This window comes from Gobio gobio, assembly GCF_949357685.1.
Source record: "Gobio gobio genome assembly, chromosome: 2".
In the NCBI taxonomy this organism is placed as follows: domain Eukaryota; kingdom Metazoa; phylum Chordata; class Actinopteri; order Cypriniformes; family Gobionidae; genus Gobio; species Gobio gobio.
The window spans coordinates 40,568,018-40,586,766 of NC_137098.1; the positions used below are offsets into that span (position 1 = coordinate 40,568,018).

Consider the following 18,749-nt stretch of genomic DNA (forward strand, 5'->3'; position numbering starts at 1 on the left):
CGCACGATACAGCGTCCAACAACACGTGAACCGAGAAGGCAAAGGTATGCTGAGGGAAAATGTACATCATTCTGTACGGAGATCAGCCTCTATCAGTCTTACTGAATGAGACTATATGACAGGCTGTAACACCACGCTGTGTTTAGATCTGCCCGACAACATCTACATACAACTATACGGACCCCAGTATGAACAGAAAGACACATATTAAGGCCATTTTGTATTAAATGTAGTAGGCTAACCTCTTCTAGAGACCAACCAAACATCCGGAGTTAACGTCTGATAATCATCATAACACATAGTAAACATTATCTCTCTCTCTCTCCTTCTGTTTCTGCAACACTATCACTCTCTCTCACACTCTCTCTCTCACACACACACACACACATACTGACGGTCCAGATTGCCAAGAGGTTGATCTTTCAACATCTGAGACCCATTTATGTTCACGCACTTTACAACAAATTTCATAATTAAATTGAGTTATAAATCCTGTAAAAATGTCTTAGCAGTAAAAGGAAAATTGCTGTATTTGTAGGCTCAGAAATCGAAGAGGTCCCTAAACCTAATGCTAAATGTACATCATAAATGGAGGCCTTGGTGTCTGCTTGTTATTGTGTTCATCCCACTGCATATGAAGTACACACGCATATAAATATTCTTGTGTTTGAGCACTGATGGCCTGCTGAAAGTTATGAGGGCAGTATATATCTGATCGCTTTATGTCTGTTATGTTACTGAAATTAAAAGTTATTAAAAGTATATTCAATAACTGATTGATGTCTTGATGTTGGAATCAGGTATTGGAGATTGGATTCGGCTAAAATCTAATATTGGGTCTGCTTCTAAAAGGATGGCTCAACCTAAACTTCTGTTGTGTTTGAAGACACGAGACACGAGGAACTGCGGGTCAGTCCTTGCCCCATGTGTTCGGATGAAGGTCAACTGCTCTGTGAGGAGTGATGCGAAGGTTCTGCGCTCATGGAGGCTTTACTCTTCTGAGGTCTTTCGAAGCTGCCTTTCATACAGGCTGAGTACATGATGAACAAACTGATACTGCTCCGCTGTCTGGATCATCCCACCTCTAAACACACAACAACAACATTAACAACAGCGTGAGACCGACTGTTAATATACTTCATAATATTACACCATATCTATGACTTTAGGTTGGCCCAGATACCACTGAGGCCAACCAGCTAATATTTATTCAGCTGCTGTCTCAGTACTCAAACTGACACTCGTGTTTTACAGAACATACAGTGAATATATTTTACCTGTCCAAGCGTAGCTGGCTAGTGGTTTTCAGGATGTCAACCACCCCTTCATTGTTTAGCTGCTGGCACAAGATGGAGGTAGCAATGAAACAGCCAGTGCGCCCAATCCCTGCACTAAGAGTAGAGAAAATGATTTAAAATAAAAATAAAATGATATATATATATACACAGTATTTACAGTATGTGTTACCTGCAGTGGACAATGACAGGGCCACTGTTGGGTGGGGCCTGTTTCATGGCTTCCTCCACTTCCTGAACCAACTCTAGGAGAGGCGGGGCCTTGTCTGGAGTTTTTTGATCTGGCCAGGATGTGTACCAGTACTGTCTGAGAGTGCGCTCCTCACCCTCACTCTACACACACAAACATCCACCAGCATCTTAATGCACATTTGCAGTTTATGAACACACTTGTATACACAAGAGTGTCTCTAGCCTTTCATCAGTACTGGGGAACAGCCCAACCCCAATTACCAAAAGTGTCCCCTTAAGGCCAATTCACACCGCACTGACAGACACAGACCAACGGCGACAGTAACCAGATTATATAGCACATTCTGATGCTGGTTCAGACTACACAATATTTTTGTCTGGCACAATGTCAGATTATGTGATTTTGACTCCTAAATTCTTGTTGTGACATCGAGAAGCGTCACAGCCTTCTGTCTGTGCAGTGTAAATGGGCCTTGATATTTTATTTGTTGCTTTGTTACTGTTTTAGATATATAGAAAATGTATTCTCTTTACCTGCAGTGCAGAGTGTGTTGCTCGTTCACAAACTGCACATGCAATAAAGAGCTGCTTCAACACAAACACACATTCTTTGATATATCTCTTTGAGATATCTTACGCTGATTTTGTGATTAACGACATTTCCTTTAATTATGTGAATCACTGCATTGCTAAGAATATTTGTTGCCATGGCAGCAATGCCTCCAGAGAAAACAGTAGATAACACACCTAGAAGCAGAAAAATATTGCACTCAATCTGGACTTCTCCCTTTCTGTCCCTATATCTTTCTACTTCACTTTCACAAACTTTTAGGAGGTTAGACTTTTCAGTAAATACGGGACTAGTCTTTATTAGTTACATTATTTTATATAATTAACTTTTAAAAACAGCATTTCATCTGCATTTCTCAATTATTTTGGGGAATTCTATTTGAAAAGAGGATGCAAAATATAATACAATAATTTGTCTAATTTTTCATGGGTTTTAAACTAATTCAATGTTGTAGCAATGCTGTAATGACATATGCTACATTTTGTTAATAGACCAAAACATTACCAAGATATACTTGACACTTCCTGATACTTTCCTGTTTTGGGTCGCTAGTTTGTTTCATTGCAATTTGTTCCAAATTCTATCCCTTCAGTTGGTATCAGTGAGCCAAATTTCTTTAATAATAATAATAATATAAAAACTAATATAAGATGCCATGATGCATGGCAACCAATAAAATATAAAAATGTTTATTGACCAAAAACCAAAGTTTATGGTAAAAGTCTAACTGTTAGTTCAGTAGTTAAGTTCATCAATCATTAGTTCACTTATAAATTAATATAAATGCAAGTCAGTCATTTTTACCAAAACACACTCAAACACAAAACAGACCTTCACAGTGAAAATCCTTAGACTGTAGTCATCTGCCTGAATGACCTGTTTGACAGTGATCTTGATACCCTCACAGATGACACTGTCCTCTGGCCAGTATTCTGTGCATTTCTGTGGGTCACACAGACAAGTTTTATTTAATTCATTTTGAAATCCAGCACAGCTCATTTTAACCCATTCAGACAAAAATCCATTCACGATTCCTGAGCACCTAAATATTTCTAGGCAAAAAAATATTTCTGGTTTATGTGTGGATATAGCCAGACCTCATTTTTTTCTTCAATATTTGTGATCATGACGATAACGGGACAGCGCTCCTCCCAAACCATCCTCCAGAAATCCCCCACTGTGTTTACAGTCGGACCCTGTGTGGCGATGTATGCCTTTTCTTTCCCACCATAGCCCTAAAACAGCGTTAGATAAAAACAAAGGTGCCTTTAAATGAGAAACTTGTTTTGAGAAAAAGCCTTTACTCTTTTGCCTATAGCATTTCTAGCAAGGGATTTTACATTTATGATTTTACATTTACATTTATAGCAAGTGATCTGAAATAGTGCATACAACTGCAAAATCTCATTAAATGGTTATTTAACACACACGCACACACAGCTAAAAATCTGAACAAAACACCATAATTGTCTTTTCTTACATATAATTTAGGGCTCATACATTTATTCGCTGAAATTTGAGGACAAATGACAGAATGTTACAGAAATGTTGCAAGAATTAATCTATTTAGAGCCCTCACAAAAACACTAAATGATTAACAACCCTAAAAATGTGATCATTACACTACAAATTTGTTCATTTTATAACATTTTATCAAAACCACTTAAAGGGATAGTTTACCCAAAAATGAAAATTCTGTCATCATTTACTCAACCTCAAGTTGTTCCAAACCTGTATGAGTTTCTTTGTTCTGCTGAACACAAAAGAAGATAGAGTGAAGAATGTTTGTAACAAAGCAGATAGAGCAACCATTGACTACCATAGTATTTTTTTTCCTACTATGGTAGTCAATAGTTGCTCTATCTGCTTGGTTACAAACATTCTTCTAAATATCTTATTTTGTGTTCAGCAGAACAAAGGAACTCATACAGGTTTGGAACAACATGAGGGTGAGTAAATGATGACAGAATTTTCATTTTTGGGTGAACTATCCCATTTAAATACTATATCAACCATCAAAGTAACATTTACCATTTGATGCTAACACAGACTCACCTTCAAATAATTAGCATTGATGTAGGTGCTGAGAAAATCATCTTCCTCTTTTGCTTTTAAGCAAACTCTGCTATGTGTGTCTGCAATTTAGAGATTTAGAGATCTTACAAATGCAAAGTTATGCCAATATCAAGAACAAACCTCATTAGACGTTTCCACATAAAACTGTGTACTGAATATTATACGCACTTGGTAGTATGGTTTTGTAGCGATTCTTCCTCACCACGCCGGGAATATTATATTCTTTTGGGTCCACAAAGTTCATGGGTGTCTCCTGTTTCCACCAGAATCCCAAGATGAGCAGTGACATCACGTTACGATCACTGTTTTGTAGTCTATATGCTTGTTACTGTGAATGGTACTCACGTAGAACTCGGCCTGCAGTACAGCGTCGTCCAGTGCGCGCTTGTGCAGCTGCTCGGGGGTGAGCAGGTTGGATGCGTTCTGCAGGTATTCCTGTGTGCCCTGCTCTCTAGGGGACAGCAGCGCTCCATAGGGCTCTGTAGTACCAGGGGTGCACATGTCCAACGTCAGCGACACGTTAGAACCTCTCCTGAAAATCACAACGATGCGATCATTCACATCACAACTGATTTCAGTGTTAAAGTCACACTCACAACTATTTTTTAATACTTTTCTTTTTTATAAAATGTTCTGTTTTATGCACTTTAGGATATACAATTCTGCATAAATGAAATGAGAATTCATCTGTTGTTAAAATATTTATTTAAAGTTACCTTTTAAATATTGAACAATTGCTTTTTAATGTTTAATTATGACACAAGGGGTTAGCCATTCCATCCTCACCACTTCTGCGTTTATCATTCTTTCCTCATTGAAATATTCAGCACACTGTCACATTAAACACTGAACTAACAAAGCCATCATAGAATATTCTAAAAGCAAACAACAAATTATTTATAAGACGTACAATAAATCAAAAGTAAATCACCCAGAAAAAATAGCCCGTTTTATTACCTTTCCTGCAAGCCAACAGGTTTGACGGTGAGAGTGGCAGGATCAGCGTCGGTCTTCATGTCCATAAAGCAGTCGAACACGGGTGTCTCCGGAACCGCATCCAGCTCATAGAAATCCTCCTGTTTGGCATCTGTCCATTCTGAATATGTAAAGGACGGCTGCCTGCTCATGGACTGACGACGGTCATCAGGGAAGCAAGATGGGTTGCCAGGCACCAGGGTTTTAATGCAGAACAGCGTCTGTTGTGACAGCAAAAGGGGGGAAAAAAGGAAAGTTCAAGCTTTACACAAAGGAATGAGTGCATGCTAAACAAAGTAGAGTTCAAATCAACTGCTGCAACACTGTTTACTGAGCACATGCTGTAGGGCAGTTTGACAGAAATCAAGTTATTGTATTAAGAGGTTTGTCATCAAAAGCTCTGAGTAGCAAAAGGCAAAAACACATACTCACTCCAGTACCAAGGATGACTACACCTAAGAAGAGTGTGGCTATGAGGGGCAACACGCTCTCCACCCTCCATATCTCCATCTGCAGACAAGTGCATTCATATGTTTTCAAAAATGAATGACAAATGGCAGTGAAACCCTTTAAAACATGATTCGTTCACATCAATCTTTTTCATTCTGTTGACAGTGAAGTCATTTCAGTTCTAGCTCCGTCACCTGTTGATCATAGGCATCACTGGTGGAGAGAAGGTACTGAAGGAGATCCAAAACCTTATGTGCTGCTGGAAAAGCCCTGTATCCATTCAGCATGTAAAGGACCCACAAACCCTGAACACAATATCAAAACACATTTTTTTGTTACACATGCTCACACAGACAAACCCTTCAAAAGGTAAAAGTGACCTGCATAACTAGGGATGGCAAAGAAAGATATGAGATGTTTTATATGAATCACAGAATTTGGCTGAAACTGTCATTTGCGTTTTGTTAAGTTTAATTAATTAATATTTCTTTATAAATACACTCCCATGGAAAGGTTTGGGGTCTGCAAAATGTTTAAAATGTCCCTAATGATCACCAAGGCTAAAGTAATATTGTGAAATATTATTGTTAAAATGACTATTTTCATATAGCCTATTTTAAAATTTAATTTATTCTTGTGAAGGAAAAGCTCCTGTCCAGTTTTCAGAGTCACATGATCCTTCAGAAATCATTCTAATATGCTGATTTGCTGCACAAGAAACATTTCTTATTAGTATTATTGTTGAAAGCAGTTGTGCTGTTTAATATTTTTGTGGAAACTGTTATACATTTTTTTTTCAGTATTCTTTGATGAATACATAGTTCAAAAGAACATTATGCATGTCGTTACTGCACTTTTGATTAATTGAATGCGTCCTTGCTGAATAAAAAAATATTCATTTCTTTGACAAAAAAAAATTGACCCCAAACTTTTGAATGGTAGTTTATATATATAAGTCTTACACAGCTGTTTGCTGGTTTGTCAGAAAGGAAGGCATGTGGTGCAGTTATTGACTACAGGGTCGATCACAGCAGACCCTGGAACAGCCTGTCTTTCTATACTTATGCACAAACACACTCAAACAGAAGGACATTCAAGCACACAGATATACAGACACACCACAACAACTGTTTAATAGTCCATTTACATGACAAAAGCCTCCATTATAAATTTAAAACACTCCTGGTTTCAAAACGTGGAAATTATTCAGCTACACGACATCATTATCAGCTGTTTAATTTGAGCTAAAAGCCAAATGTGCCACTTTTAGACAAATCCAGAACATGGGAATAAATGAAATACAGCGATAAAAATCAATAGACATCAATAGTCAATGGTGTGCACACTGCATAAAGTGTGATATGTATTAAGGATGTATTTCATAAATATGCATGAACTCACTGTGAGTTGAGACAGTGTGTACAGCAGGAGGAAAGCTCCAGCTGTAACACTAGCTTTCAATACTCTTTCCCACAGAGCACCACCAACCCCTGGCAGGGGATCGTGGGTAAGTGGGGTGGCACTCTCCTGCTCTTTGGGAGCGTCCTCTCCAACAGGGGCTTCTGCCATGCTGCTCTTGAAACTTCCTGTCTTTAAACAGCTGAAACCGACACAGAGAAAACCATATTTACTAGAGGCAGAATAGAATAAAAAGTGTGTAAATATGTACAGCAAAAATAAAATGAACAGGAGCAAGAATGCAGCTGAATGTAATCAGAGAGTAGTACACTACAGCTTCTGCAGTACAGTCTCATAATTCATGGCATTGCTGTGGGAGGAATGACACATTTAGAGGTGGACTATGCAAATGAGATAGTGCTGCGGACATAACGCTAACATGGGGTGTTATGCCATATACAGTGTGAACAGCACTGTAGCAATCTTGTCACAAGATCTATAATAATTAGCATTAAGAAAAGATTTGAGGTTTGAGCAGCAGCGAGTAAGGTTTTTCTAATTACATTACATTCTCCATCTAATTTAGCATGATTACTGTTAGTCATACTGCTTTATATTTTATTCATCAAATGAGAACCATTGACCATATAAGGGGTTTCAAAGCATGTTAAGGCATGAGCTCATTTAAACTGAAATATTCACACATCAAGTGAGTTACTGCTGATCAAATTTGTATTACTTTTCTTTTTCATAGCAGAAATGCTTATAACACACTGTTTAATATTTAAACACTTTACTGTGCACTGATAGTGACTATCACTTTTCAAAAACATTAAAGGTGTACAATATCGCTGCTTTGTCAAAGTGAAAGCAGAGTTGGCTTTTTGACTTACATAACCATACATAAACCAGCCATTTCATTTAGTTAAATCCATGATCCATAAATCAATAAAAAATGAAGATGGAACCTAGGCCACCAATTCAATCCAGTCGTCACTCAAACCTCTTTTGAATAATACATCTAATTAATAAAAAAAAACTTACAATATGCTTGACTTGTCAAATAATGTGTAAAATACTATACACACACACACACACACACACACACACACACACACACACAAGCAAAAAGTCAGACAGAGCAGGATGCGTCACCTTTAGTGCAGAGTCAACATTCAGGGCTGGAGTGGATCACTCTGATCAATACTCCAGCTCCAAACACACACGGACACACACACACACACACACACACACACACACACACACACACACACACACACACACACACACACACACACACACACACACACACACACACACACTGAGGCTGCATTTACAAGAAAAACAGTCACTTCAGCAACAAATACACCCCCCCCCTTTCACTTCTTTATCTCCCTCTGACCCTCATCTTGTTACTTCTCTTCTTTGCATTTCTCCCTTCCTTTCTTATTTTCCCTATTATCTATTATTTTTTATATTTCTTCTTTCTTTAATGGTTACCCCTCTCTCTTCATACATCTGACCCTCATCTGCGAATGGTCTCCTTCTATCCATTTCACCTTTATCCATCTTTACCTCCCCCTTTCTTTAACCTCTCCTCTGTGATGAATATTAATAATTTATTTATCCCTGTACTCTATTCATGCTGCAGCTGGATGCTCTTGAATTATCAGAATGAACTATATAGAGAAGAGATCACGGTGTTGAAGTATACACACACACACACACACACACACACACACACACACACACACACACACACACACACACACACACACACACACACACAATAACACACCCTTCTCAGATTATCTTTCATCAAACCTAAGCATAATCAACTCAAGCCACTTGCTAAATCAGCATCCAATTCCCAGCCACAAACTGTCCAACAGGGATAGATGGAGAAAGAATAGCCTCTGCAGGCAGGTATCTGAATGAATCCAAGAATTAAATGGGCCCTAAGCAAACTATTTAGTAATATATATTTTTGTTCTTGAACGACTTGACAACATCTGTGTCATTTGTCAACGATAACTTTACAAAAAAAGACGTTTATTTAAGTGTGTTTGGTAATTAGTATACTTCTTTTAAACAAAAAATAAATAGGAAAGTCTACTATCAGTGTACTTGTTATGTGCTTCTCATAAATATACTTAAAATTGCACTTAAGTATACTTACAGAAAAGGCCTACACTTCTACTCAATCTTTTGTTCGAGATATACTTAAAAGAATATAATTAAGTATTCTAAGTATACTTGGCTTGTAGTTGTGTTAACTCTTTTGATTGAGTAGCCTATTGAATACTTTTTTCACATAGTTTTAAATACTGTCTAATAAACTTACATTGTTTGAAAATATTGATTTATAAAGACAAAAAAATATGGAGTATCTGAATTATTATGTAGGCTAGTCCACTGGTAGTGTACATTAGGGATGGGCATATCGATATGAAGTATCGATATATTGATACTGATGTGAGTATCGAAAAGTATTGATACTCAAATAAAAATATCGATACTAAGGTGTTTTTTAATTTTGTTTATTTAAAAATATTTATTTAATGCGTATAATACGAATAACCTATGTTAGTGAATAATTGTGTAGTATATGACTATTTCCTGCTTCATCTGAACCATAATCTGAACACACGCAAATGCTGCAAGACTCAATGCTGATACTGTATTCAAACAGGGCTACGTTTCCCAAACGTATTATAAAAAACCATTGATGCTTTTAGAAACGCAGCCCAGAACAATGCTCATCAGAAGATAAAATAAAAACATAATGTGTTTGAGTTATTGTACAACAAACAAATCGAAATTGTAGCCTACATAATTTGTGCAGTTTAAATTGAACATTAGAAGTTCATATTGACCATGTTCTATTCTGTAACTAATGTTACAGTAATATAATTCATACACTGTCAGAATAAACAGGCAGTCACTGGCAGTCCCTTATGAAAATGATTGAACCACGTTTTTACAGTGAGCGTAGTATTTGTAGATTTCCATGGTTACCACTACAAGTAAACATATTTTAACCATGTGTAAACAAAAATAAAACTAATAAATTGCAAGGTTGAACCTTCAATTGAAGGTTAGATTGTCTTTCAAATAAAATGATAAATGGGTATCTTTACCCATTTCACTCTCAGTAATTGTAATAATTGAATTAATTTAATAATTTAAAAGTTCAGTTTAGAGGTATCATATCGGTATCGATATCTGCGATACTGGCCTTGAAAGTATCGTTATCGTATAGAAAAAAGAAAAGTGGTATCGGCCATCCCTAGTGTACAATTAACTTCAAATCTACTTTAGCTGTTATACAGTAGGAGGTGCTGTTACGCATCTTCTGAAATAGTACAGAATTTCTGGATCTAAACACAGGTGAAGAAGAAACAGAAACAAGTGGAAGCATAGATATACATAATAAAAGCTAGATGTCTCGTCCGCACTGCTGGTCAATGAAGGTCGACGTCCGCACCTGGCGGCCATCTTGTCACAGTCAGCTCGCTCACTCGTAACATTGTTTTAATGGTGCATGTACTTTTTAAATAACCATAACTTGCTCAATTTTCTACCGATTTTCAAACTGTTTGGTTTGTTATAAACGTCAGAGATGTAGTTATAACACTGCATACTTATAAATAATTATTCATAATTTGTTCAAGCATACAGAATTATTGCCACGTTAATAACGTTTGTAAGAAACCAAACCATTTGTAAATCCATCAAGATTTCAGCGAGTACTTGTGTTCGTGCAGATCACTCGCCTTACATCAGGTACCACAGAGCCCGCCAGAAAGCTTGCCTGTGACAAGATGGCCGCCGGTGACATTTAGCCTTTATTATGTATATCTATGAGTGGAAAGGCCTGTCTAAAGACCAAGCAGCAACCTCCTCCAGTTTCTCTTGAAACCAATACGGAAGTGACTAAAACTGCAATTCATCGACTGGCCACTAGAGATAGGCTCCAAAAGGGAGCAGAATCTCATTGAGCCCCATGTTAAAATGCCCAACTTTACAGCAGAAAAAAGTCAAGTCAAGTCAAGTCAACTTTATTTATATAGCGCTTTTAACAATGTAGATTGTTTCAAAGCAGCTTTACAGTGTTAAACAGGAAAATAATGCAGCATAATTTTATTCAGCTTTGCCATCACAGCAATAAATTACATTTTAAAATATTAAAATAGAAAAGTTGTAAAAATTGTTATAAAATTTAAAATAATAATTGTAAACAATACAAATGTAAATATTGCAAAAAACATGTTTACAGCCTGGTACAAATCGGTCTTTGCACTTGACCACTTGTCTACTTACATGAGTATTCAATTGTAATTATTTACATTATTACAATTTTCATTTGCAATATTTACATTTTTATTGTTTACAATTATTATTTTAAATTTTATTTAAAAAAAAAACAATTTACATTATTACAATTTTCATTTGCAATATTTACATTTGTATTGTTTACAATTATTATTTAAAATGTTATAACAATTTTTACAACTTTTCCATTTTAATATTTTAACATGTAATTTATTGCTGTGATGGCAAAGCTGAATTTGCAGCATCATTACTCCAGTGTTTAGAGTCACAGTATCCTTCAGAAATCATTATAATATGCTGATTTGCTGCTCAAGAAACATTTCTTATTATAATTTATGTTGAAAACAGTTGTGCTGGTTATTATTTTTGTGGAAACAGTGATACATTTTTTTCAGGATTCTTTGATGAATAGTAAATTCAAAAGAACAGCATTTATTTAAAATAGAAACCTTTTATATCGTTATTATTTTCTTTACTGAAACTTATAAGCAATGTAATGCATCCTTGCTCAATAAACGTATTAATTTACAGAGCCTAAACTTTTCAACGGTAGTGTATTTGCAAATAAATGTAACTAGCATTGAATTATATACTAAAATATAAAACTTATTATTGAATTAAACTCAGCTTTTCTGTTAAGACTAATAACTTCAGTTAAAACTTTTTATTTTCATGAATGTAAAACATCAGAATTTAAAATGACAAAATTCCTTTGTCATTGAACTACATAACACATATCAATAACTTGATTATTGAAATTATGTCTTATTATTGAAATTATTTCTTATTATTATGTTAGCTTGAGAGAGCCATTTCTATTTTCAGAATTTTTTTTACATTTATCTTAATTCTAAAACCTTAATACCTGCTAAGACAAAAGAAATTGTGTGCTAGTGTTGTGTGTATACAAAATGACACACAAACACACGGCATTCATAAATCACAGCATAATCAAAAATATAATTCACTCCGAAAGAAAGAACAGATATACTTCATAAAGAAACATAGAGCACTTACTGTATATAAAAAAGCAAAGTTAGGCTCACATGACAGTGACAAACGCCTCTCTCAGGACCTAAAACAAACTAGGAGTAGTGAGAAGGAAAATTAGAAATGAGTGAGATTGCATTAGTATTGCATTAAGAATCTCAATTTAATAGCAGTATTGATATGGTAGTAGATGATCATTCTTACTCATGCAGCTCTGTACAGGGCGCTACAGATGGCGATACAAGCAGAGGACACTGCGTGCCAAGTCAACCAACAGTATGGAGTCACTGAGCGGTATTGAATAAATAGCCCTCCATGTGTGTCTATCACAGAAAAATGACAGGTGGTCAAAATATAGCAGGAGATATGATTAATCCAAGCAAGACGTCCAGGAATCAAACACAGTATAGGCGACAGGCTAGACAAAAAGACCAAAAACAATGAAGAACTTAAGGTCTGTGGGGGATGTATCTAAAACCTGAACACACACTCAGTTTTCTCTACAATCAGTAAACAATAGCTGCAGAGGTCTGGTCTGGTGATGACGTGATCTACATTGGCATGGGGGTAACCATGGAAACAAATACACTCAGCAGCAAACGGTTTATATAGAACCACAATCAACACCCCCCTCCACACACACACACACACACACACAAAGATACACACACTCTGACACCCACACATACAGACACGCAAAGGGATCATGCAGCAGACACAATCCATATAGTGGAATAAAAGGAGAAACACAGTTCCCATCTGGCATAGACATTTCCTGCCTTTTGTGTATGAAACAAATGTGAACGCATAAGATGCAAATTCATTATATAGGGCTTTTTAAAGCCATCATCTATAGTCAACCCTAACCTATAGGCCTACATACAAACATGTATTAACAATATAAACTAAACATATTCCACGGCTTCCCTCCGCACTATGAGGCAGACTTTACATTCTACACGCTATTCGGAACAATATAGTCTGAGATTAAAACAAAATTAATATGTCAGCAATGCTTTTAACAACAACAGTGGAGGGTTGGAAATTTAGCATGGTCTTGATTCATTGTGGATACATTAGAAGTCTATATCCATAAAATAAAAATTTGTATCCCCAGCAAAGAATTAGCTAATGGTAATACAGATTTTTTTTCTATGTTAATAGTTTTAATGAAAGAACAGCATGAGAGAGTGCAATAGAGAGAGAGAGAGAGAGAGAGAGAGAGAGAGATAGAGAGAGAGAGATTACCTGCTTAATAGCAGCCCTACACTATAGGGCCGGTGTTTCATTGTGCTTGCTCGCATGAGAGGATTACGTTTTATGCTGGATGAGTTAAATCGGTGTGTTTTTGTTCTGCAGACTGGCCCAATATTGCTCTGCACCTTTGGATTTCCATGAATGAAAGCTGTCATGGTTTCCAAAGAACCCATCTCTCCGTCTCACTCTCCAGTTCTAAAACGCATAGCTGATGTGATTAACTGGTTGTATACATTTTAGAGACAAAGACAGGGCCACAGATCATTTGTGAGAAAGAACGAGAGAAAACGAAGGAGTCTGAAATCACAGGCAGGGGATTATTTAGAGCAGTCTCCCTCCCCATGCAATATAAGTCTCATTGGCTTAATGCATTGACTAAAAGCGAACAACCCATTTTTAAAATAATTTCTGCACAGACAGTCATTATATTGATCCAAAGTCTGAATTATTGAAAAAAAAAAAAAAACGCCCAAAAAAGCTAAAAATATATTAGTCTGTCTGCATAATAGCCCACATATCCCCATACACACATCAGTTACACACACAGGATGGCAGCCTATCTGGAGAATATCAGGCACATAGCAGAAGGGATGAGACAGTCTACACTTGTTGAATGCCATTTAAGGATCACAAATGCATCCTCCCCGTCTTCCAAAACCCACTCAATGGACTTGGTAAAATGATCCACTGCATCTATAGCATACTGATAAAATAAATCTGTTTTTCATCACCATAAACATGAATACCATTTACTTCAATTTCCTACCAGTCATTGTTTTCCCCAACCAAAGACAGCCCAATGTATAGCCTACTTATGATAGCATGACACACAGCCCAACGGTGAGCTAGTTTTTTTAAAGAACGAAACAGCCAGTAGCCTATAAACAGGAGTACAGGCACCATACTGAAACGCCTCGCTCATTGACTCGCTTCGCCTCTTCATTGATACCAACACTGCGTCGACCGGGCGTCTCAGCATCCTCAAAAACACGACACACGCTTCCACAGGATGAAATGGACACTGAATAATAATGTAAACCGCACCGTCAACGGAAAAATACGGATGCGCTCTTACCTCTCAGATGGGTGAAAGCGATGGAAATGAGCGCGGAGATTCGCGCAGCATCATTAATATTCACATCACAGCGCTCGCGGAGACGCGCGCGGAGGAAGAACAGGCAGCGGGAGACGCTGCAGTCGCTGCAGAGCCGAAAAGCGGCCCTCCATATGAGCCCGCCTCTCTGTAGCTACTGACAATCACAATGAGGAGGGTCTGTGTCTGTGTGTGTGTGTGTGTGTGTGTGCGCGCGCGCGCGTGTCTTAATATTCTCTGACTCTCTTTTCCGAGTATATTTTCGTTACGTGAGATCCCTTTTGTATAGTTTTCAATAGGTGTTGACGTGTGAGGTATTGTCTTTCGCGAGGCGGATGGTACGATGCTTCGCTTAAGGTGGCAGCTGGAGGTGTAACCTAGGCAACGTATCTCGGGGTAGAATAGGGTGGAGGGATGCTCTTTAGTCCCCTCTTCTATCTTCAGTCCCCTCAGCACTTATATTAGCAACAGCTAATATAATATCATTTTTTAAATATAATTTTCCTTTTCCTTAACCCTCATTTTTGACCGATTTTTTATTTATTTTTAATCAGAATTTTTTACTTCATCGGAATGGTACGTAACTTATGGTAAAGGTTTTGGCACTTGCTATGTAAACAAACAAAAAATCATAATAAATAAAATAACAATAATGGAAATTATTCGAAAAAGTCACACTTGTAGCTTATAGTGTTCGCGGTCAGAAATGACCTAATTGGAAACGAATAGGAAGTGATTTTCATCTAATGGAAATGTTTGGTACTGCGCCCAAACAAAATCTTACTGAACGCCAATTGTTTGAGATATCAACCTCAAGTTTAAAGGTCCTGTTCTTCGTGATCCCATTTTTCAAACTTTAGTTAGTGTGTAATGTTGCTGTTAGAGCATTTATAATAGCTACCTGTAAAATTATAAAGCTCAAAGTTCAATGCCAAGCGAGATATTTTATTTAACAGAAGTTCCCTTTCAAAGCCTACAGCGAACGGCTGGTTAGGACTACATCCTGGTATTTCCTGCTTTAATGACGTCAGTAGAACAGTATGTCGACTAACCTCCGCCCACAAGAACGCGCGAAAAAGGGGGCGTGGTCTTGTTGCTCCCGCGTGGAGAATAGGAAGTGTTGAGTTCGGTTGCGTTCGTATAGTTTGTTTGTTGCCATGTCATCGAGACGCTGTTATTTTCATCCCGGAGTCAAGTCACCTTTGTTTGGCTTTCCCAGGGACGCTGTACTTAGAGATCATTGAGCGCATGCATCCCCGTTACGGTGAGAGGCGTGACCTTTCCGGTAACGTGCGCTCTGCGTGCGCTAAGCTGCTGTCGAATCACAACACGGGAACCGCTGGCACAATCAGAACTCCTTACGTATTTCTGAAGGAGGGGCTTCATAGAACAGGGAAATCTTTCAAGCCGTTTTGAGGACAGTGAAAACAGCAGTATACAGATAAGTAAATTGTGTGAAAAATAGGCCTACTATGTTTTTTTACACGCGAAACATGAACACATGTTATATTGCACACTGTAAACACAATCAAAGCTTCAAAAAAACACGAAAAACGGGACCTTTAAAAAGAGACAGTAGACAGTTTAAGAAGGAGATTTTTAATTTCAGGCCTATGTTCAAGAAGTGATTAGGTAATAGGCTACGTGGATCATAACTATTCCAAAAATGTAATTTAGCACCATAAAATCCCCTAAAAATACAAAATATTAAATAAAAAGCATTCAATCAATCCTTATACGACCTTCTAGGGTCATTGCAGGACTGGAGAGCCTATCCCACTTTCTTAGGCAAGAGGCAGGGGAAAGCACCATGCACATGGCCTGGACAGATGGCCAGTCCATCACATCACATCTCTCTCTCTCTCTCTCTCTCTCTCTCTCTCTCTCTCTCTCTCTCTCTCACACACACAGGCAATTTTGACTCACGATTCACCTAACCTGCACGTCTTTGCACGCTGACACCGAGAGAACATGCAAACTCCACACTCGAACTGTGTGGCAACCGCGGTAACCACTGACCCATCGTGCTTCCTAGGCCTAATTCGTTCATTTCATTGTAATAAAAAAGACAATAATTTTTGACCGCCACCGAAGCAGCACCAGAGGGTTAAGCAAATGAAAACAAATAAAAATGTACTACATTTTGTGATTCATCATTTGATATTTTCATTACAGTACCACGGTATGAAACATGTCTTTCTTTCTCTTATTTCTCATTTCTTATTATTGGAAACCCAGACTTCATATTCCATTAACTGCTTCCATCTAGTGGTGCTAAACTGTAGCTGCATTGATGACCACGTTAGCAAACGCAGCATGAGTTTTGGAGACCTTGGGTAACTCAATTTTGAGTAATATAAAAGAATAGCAGACTGCTAACACAATGCATATAAATATCAGTTCTCACCACTGATCTAGGAAGGCTATATATATCAGTGGTTGTTACTCTATATCTGTCACTAATGTCAGTAAGATGATAGTTAAATGCTTAGTTTTGTGATCAAAGCTCTGTAGTTTTTATTGTAAGTAACAAAACATATAATACAATGCAACACAATGATGACTGAGAGATGTACAAATAAACATCCATATAAATCCTGTTGTATCATATTTGATACATTTTAACATGATTTTTCTTAGAAAAAGTATGTATGGATAATTAAGTAAACCTAAGCTGAGTTAAGCTTTACTACTATTACTTACAATATAAAAAATATTCGTACATTTTTAAACACAGCAACAAAAACGTTTTTAGAATTATAATAAAAGGCCTTTTACTTTACAGCGTACTCTTTGCTGATCCTTGAAAAAGTGATTCTATAAATTTTGTGACTTGATCTTTTGTAAATGATCAGATATAGGCATTCAATGTACATTGAATGAGGGATATCAGCCATGAACTGAACCGTTTTTGACTTGGACCAGTAAACAGTCACCAAGAACAACCTAAAACCACTTAACAAAGAGAAAAAAAAAGAAAGAGAGAAAAAAAGAAGAAAAAAAAAACCCTGCATAGGCAACTAATGCTCTGACATCCACCCACAATACCCTACCATTGTGGTGGCAAGTTGTGTTCCACTATTTTCGCTTTTTTAAGAAAGTTTATTTACTTAGACTTGCAAAATACATAAACATAGGCTTACTTCCATAGACTATTTATACATATACACAATTTTCAGCAAAGGAAATAAAACTAGAGCTTACAGAAGTGTTAGTGCTATGATCAGTGCAGTCTAAAAAAAAACTTCTATTGTGAGCGGGGAGATAAGAGTTTCACTGTTTCATCCACCAGAGATCTGTATGTATGACCACTTCCTGTTTAGTCACTGCATTTGCCCTACTCTTTCTTGCTTTCTGTTACCCATGAGACTGCATAGTTCACTGAACAGGACTGAGACCCCCCACCCCCCCGAAAAAAGAAAAACTGTTGCAACACAGAGAACAGTGAAACACGAAGTAGAAAAAACTGCGCCCACAAGCATTTACAATGCAACACTGTTTTGGGGCTGATATACCAAATCATCACGACTGCTGTTGAACTGTTTAGGGACAAAATAAAAATGTACAGTTGTGGGGAAAAAAAAATAGCAATCAGGATTTCTGCATGAATTGTTACAAAAATGTGATCTGATGTTTGGAAGGGCCTTTGGATTGATATGTTGTGAAGCTTTATTTTTGAAAAGCCGTCACAGCATTGCCAATAAAAAATCCCACTTATTGTAAATACTAGTAGTATTTGTAATGATAATCTTTCAATCTAGTGCTTCGAAGCAGGAAACACGACAGTCCTAATTTACAAACAGGAAGGCAGAAATGTTGGACTAAGTGACACAATAAACTATGCAACAAAATTCACATTAAACAAAAACTACAAACAAAACACAATTAGATTTTTTTATACAATGAAGATTTAGTGAGATAGTAAGTGAGATGGTTAGCAGGACTTAAAGATGTCGATTCTTTTAACCTACTGTTTTTCTCACTTGTTTTGAGATCCTTATTAATTTGCATTTCATCAATATTTTGGCTACGTTTTAAAGTTTCTCTCCACCAAGGTCATGGGTCGTTTTACTGATAAAATGTATGCAGTGGCTTTGGATAAGTGTCTGCCAAATGC

General features: G+C 37.1%; 1 protein-coding gene across 1 annotated transcript; it reads right to left on the reverse strand.

Moving 5' to 3' along the window:
- Nucleotides 1-990: 990 nt before the first annotated feature.
- ptpn5 (protein tyrosine phosphatase non-receptor type 5) lies at nucleotides 991-14,764 on the reverse strand (the record flags this gene model as incomplete). The annotated part of the gene is made up of 15 exons (XM_079844478.1): nucleotides 14,615-14,764; nucleotides 12,487-12,605; nucleotides 12,310-12,377; nucleotides 6,961-7,159; nucleotides 5,754-5,864; nucleotides 5,542-5,619; nucleotides 5,092-5,330; nucleotides 4,480-4,666; nucleotides 4,303-4,387; nucleotides 4,114-4,193; nucleotides 3,156-3,293; nucleotides 2,890-3,000; nucleotides 1,468-1,628; nucleotides 1,278-1,391; nucleotides 991-1,084 (listed from the first exon to the last, which is right to left on the reverse strand). Exons 4-15 carry the CDS (start codon nucleotides 7,126-7,128, stop codon nucleotides 991-993), a joined length of 1,566 nt encoding a protein of 521 aa, XP_079700604.1. The 5' UTR covers nucleotides 7,129-7,159; nucleotides 12,310-12,377; nucleotides 12,487-12,605; nucleotides 14,615-14,764.
- Nucleotides 14,765-18,749: the final 3,985 nt, after the last annotated feature.